General features: G+C 32.1%; 1 protein-coding gene across 1 annotated transcript; it reads left to right on the forward strand.

Annotated features, from left to right (window-relative positions):
* Positions 1–528: 528 nt before the first annotated feature.
* On the forward strand, positions 529–1,725 carry LOC139874323 (F-box only protein 8-like). The gene has a single exon (XM_071861767.1). It carries the CDS (start codon positions 529–531, stop codon positions 1,723–1,725), a length of 1,197 nt encoding a protein of 398 aa, XP_071717868.1.
* Positions 1,726–4,723: the final 2,998 nt, after the last annotated feature.

Consider the following 4,723-nt stretch of genomic DNA (forward strand, 5'->3'; position numbering starts at 1 on the left):
GTGTGTTTGTTAGTTAAAGATCAATATAATCACCTTAACTGGTTTAAGATTATGTACGTTTGATTTAGTTTTATATGATGATGTAGTTGTAGGCATGTAGCTAATTTAATTTATGTTTTTTAAAAGTCCCTATAAATTAAATGATTGTGTGTTAGCTAATTTAATTTATGTAGTTGTAGGCGTGTAGCCTTATTCCTTGTCATCAAACTAAATTAAATAATACGTATTCTAAAGGGTAACACTCCAGATAATTATTACTCGTATATACTTCACAGGAAGAAATTGTATTGCGTGTGTTACGTATTTATTTCCATAAGAAATAACGGAATTTAAGGAATTTGTAACTTAAATTCATAATTATCTAAAGGTTAGATTCTGCATAATTTTTTAAAAAAAATAAAAAATAGAGATTTTCCGTCAAATTGCTGAAAACATTGTTATAAAATATTGATTGATGATAGATAGGTTACGTACATCTTCAAAAGAAAAGAAAAAAAAACGATAGTATCAAAAGAGAAAAAAACAACGATGGCAAATTACATACCTTTGGTTATACAAATCAAAATCCTTTGTCGTCTTCCTGCTAAATCATTGATTCGATTTAGATCGGTCTCAAAAGATTGGAAGTCTTTGATTGATAGCTCTAATTTTAATTCCGATTTCATTGTCCACCAGGCTCGACGAAAACGTCTTCTTTTATGGTCTGATTATACACATAATGATTGTATAGTTGATGTTGATGATTCAATCCCCCAACAAAAGATTTCTTTGTCGCATCCTCTGTCCTTTAACCGATTTTATTGCAGACTTAGAAAAAGAAAGCAAATGAAGTTTGTTGGTTGCTCTTATGGCTTGCTTTGCTATGCTGGTAGGTATTTAAGTAGTGAAGATGATGATTATTTCAATTGTTACGTTATATGGAATCCTACGATAAGAAAATCAGTAGTAATTAATGCACTTTATAATAAGCGTATTTATGTTGGTTTTGGTGTTTGTCCTAACACTCTTGACCCTAAGATTGTCAGGATAAATATCATTCATGTTTCACGTGATGATGTTCAATATGATGATAACAAAGATAAAGTTTGGCGAGTTGAAGTATTTACGTTACGTGGAAGGGTGTGGAGAAGTCCGTTAACCAAACTTCCTCGTAAATGGTTAAAAATTGATTTGTATCGCAAAGGTACTGGTTACAAAACTCCATTGGTTATAAACGGGTTTATTTACTGGTGTGCCTATAGTAATTCTACTAACATGGTCGTATTTTTTGATTTGGGAAGTGAAGAATTCGCAAAAGTACAAGTACCTAGTTATTTATACAACACTTTCGACATCTTTAAGCTAAGAAACTCTCTTGGTGTGGTAGGGATTGATAGAGAAGAGGTTCACAATGTGTGTTTATTGGACCATGTTTCAAAATCGTTTATCAAGCTCTACACTTTCACCTTACCAAAGATGTGGTCATGGTCGAAAATATTGGGATTCAGGGATGATGAGCAACTTATAATCATAAAGAGGGATAATGATGCACATGGATCTGAGTTTGTAGCTTACGATCCGAATTTGAAACACTTCAACGGTCTTAAGAACGATGTGAGTTGTTTCACTTTTACCTCCTACTCAGAATCACTACTTTTGCTTGATCAATCAGGCACACTTGATGATGATGATGATGATGAAGGTGATGTTGCACACACTACAAGATTTTTAGATCACCAACGCTGAAATCTACTCATTTGTTTGGAGAATGAAACAAGGAATATATGAATATATTGAAGATGAAAGCCTAATTAATATTCTCACATTTTAGTTTTTCGTTACTTAATATTTGCATTGATGCATTTTTGGTAGCTTTTAAATCTTAGTTTATGATTTGTTATTGATTATTTATTATTTATGAAATATGAATTATGATTTATGATGATGATTAGACATTTAGAGGGATATAAGGTACACACTGAATCAACATCATCTAATAGTATTGAAGCCAACTTGTTTTCACATGAATGCTTTCAACTCGTGCTCTGGTGTTTCGTCTATGAGAAATTAATTTATTACTCCATAATATATACATACAAACACACACCAAAACCCCAAGTGGATTATTTGTCAAGTTATTGACTGCAAATAGTATAAGGTTTGTATTATTGGTTCACAGTTAATTGTGATGACCAATGTGGTAGTAACAGTTTGGAGATCAATTGTACATTGATACTTTGATACTTAATAATAATATTACTTCCAAAATCATCAAATTAATTTTTGCAGATGAAATTTACTCGATTGATGTTGTTGAGTTTGGTCACAATTTGATCATCCATGTTTATGTTAATACATCTCGAAACGTAAATCACACTCTGCCTTCAATTGATTAATTGTTAAGGTGGTTAACATTGAGTCTTTTATTATGGTGGTGTTTAGATTGTATTTTGGCGGTGTTTTTTAGTTATATATGCTTTTGCTGCTAATTATAATTAAGCTCCTTTGATGTTGTTTATGTTGTATATTGTGCAAATGCCTTTATGCTGTTTCTGGGTCAAAGAATTATACATTATAAATGCAGTATACTAGTGGTCACAATGAGAGAGGGTAACTTTGACCCATTTTCTTAAGAATGGGTAGATTTGTTAATGCATGCAAGTATCTCAAATATTTTGATTAGTGTTGTAACATTATCGCTATTCTGAAACATTGAATCGTATATTACTTACTAATAATTTTTAAAAACTAAAGGACCAAGTATGTTTGGGTCAGGTTGATCCGTTTCGATTATATTTGGTTTTTATTATGTGACGGTTATTGAATTTTACGAGTTTTTTTATACACGTTAACGATAAACTTTAGATACACTATTACAAAAAAAAGGGGAAAGGAAACAGGTTTTTAAAACCGGTCCCTAAACCGGTTCCTATGTAATCTTCTTCTAGCCTGACCTATATCACTAAACTCAATTTCCTTAATTTCATTTCACCATGCCTCTGTCTTTAGCTTTTGGTTTTTCTTCTTCACTTAATTCAAGTTCTGCATTATCAAACTCATTTGAATCGAAGTCTTCGGAGTTAACACTGTTGCTTAAATCCTTGAATCCTGAAACATACATACAGAGTATATATGCAGTCAACATAAATTTAAAAGCAAGCATATTTAAGTTACTTCGTTACTAGCAAGCATATACATAAATCAATCTCATACATAAACAATCAACATGAACAGAACAATAATTGCATACATGACCTCAAACTTAACTTGAAAGAGAAACCTAACTTAATGAACTAAAAAAACAATTAGTAATGAATTATCAACCATAAAATTCAAACAAAGTAAGCCAAATTATTAAAGTAGAAGGGTAGGGGACTTACTGTAAGTATGTTGATTATTAAGTTAAACCCGAACAGACCAACATAAATCATGTTAAAATAAACAATTCAGAGTGAATGTCAATTCATAATTATAAAAAATACCAGAATATATCTGCAAATCGAAAGATTAAACCACGATGTTCTTAGCACTCAACTTGAACCCTGTGCCAGTAAGATGTGTTGCTCTACTCTTTATATTCTTTACTTCAGCCTATGAAAGAACACAATGTAACAAAGTTAAGCTATAATCAATAAACAAAAGGATGTGAAATTACTTTTTCCTACATACACACACGTATTCACCGATTCATCTTCAATTAAGCATACGAACACGAATTGATCGAAATCTAATCTTTACAAGTGGTATCAGAGCGTAAGTAGCTAGTTTTCTAGTTTTCTTAAGTTTCAAACTGTTTTTTGGCGGTTCAAGATTTCAAAGAATTTTGATGAATTCTGTAAATGTAGATAGATTTATCATCATCTAGTGAACAGTCGTTCCAAATCTCAGAAGCTAATTCCTACAATCGAGTCCTAATTTTTGAAATTTTTAGTTTGAAAAATATAGAACACAGATCGAATTCACGAGTTTGATTTAAGTGTTATTTTGAAAAGTATAATTGCAGAAGTGTTAGGAATTACCTCACGAAACTATCTGCAATTTTTCACATCCAAATTCTTATTTTTGAAATAGCTCCGCCGTGAACTACCACGAACCACCACCACTTCCGGCACCGGATTCTGAACAACCTTCAACTTCGGTTAGAACACCATCGGCTAAGGCTCAAGTGTCCAACGACCGATACTTGATTCCCTCTGTCCATAATCATTCACCATCGACCGACAGTCATCTTCCATCGATCGAGGGTGTGAAATATCAAAATTCGTAAAATAGGAACGTTATGCTGCCCAAATTTCGATAGATATACTCAATTGATTTTGTTTCCGTCATTTGATTTTAGGTGTACAATATTAGGGTTCCTGCTGTTTGATTTGGGTAAAATACGTGAAGAAGAAGAAGATGTATTAAAGGGCTTAATAGCGAGGTGATTTGAATCAAACTATAACGAATTGTTTGTGAGGCAAGATCAATTACCACATCGACCAAAGCTACAAATTGTTCACCAAAAACAATGACAAAGCAAACCGAGAAATTCACTACTCAAACTTCTGCATCAATTCTCTGTCATAACTCGACCTTAACCATAAAGACGAATACAATAACATATGATTTCATCGCGAGGTATTGACCTCTATATGCGACATTTTTCAAAAACTGCATTCGTTTTTACAATACAAACCATAGTTTTTATTACAAATACAAAGTTTAAACAACTTAATAATGATTATCGTTTAGCGATAATCTT

This window comes from Rutidosis leptorrhynchoides, chromosome 11 (assembly GCF_046630445.1).
Source record: "Rutidosis leptorrhynchoides isolate AG116_Rl617_1_P2 chromosome 11, CSIRO_AGI_Rlap_v1, whole genome shotgun sequence".
In the NCBI taxonomy this organism is placed as follows: domain Eukaryota; kingdom Viridiplantae; phylum Streptophyta; class Magnoliopsida; order Asterales; family Asteraceae; genus Rutidosis; species Rutidosis leptorrhynchoides.

Bases quoted from the DNA above. Each gene is read 5' to 3' on its own strand.
- LOC139874323 (XM_071861767.1), top strand. From the start codon at position 529: ATGGCAAATTACATACCTTTGGTTATACAAATCAAAATCCTTTGTCGT.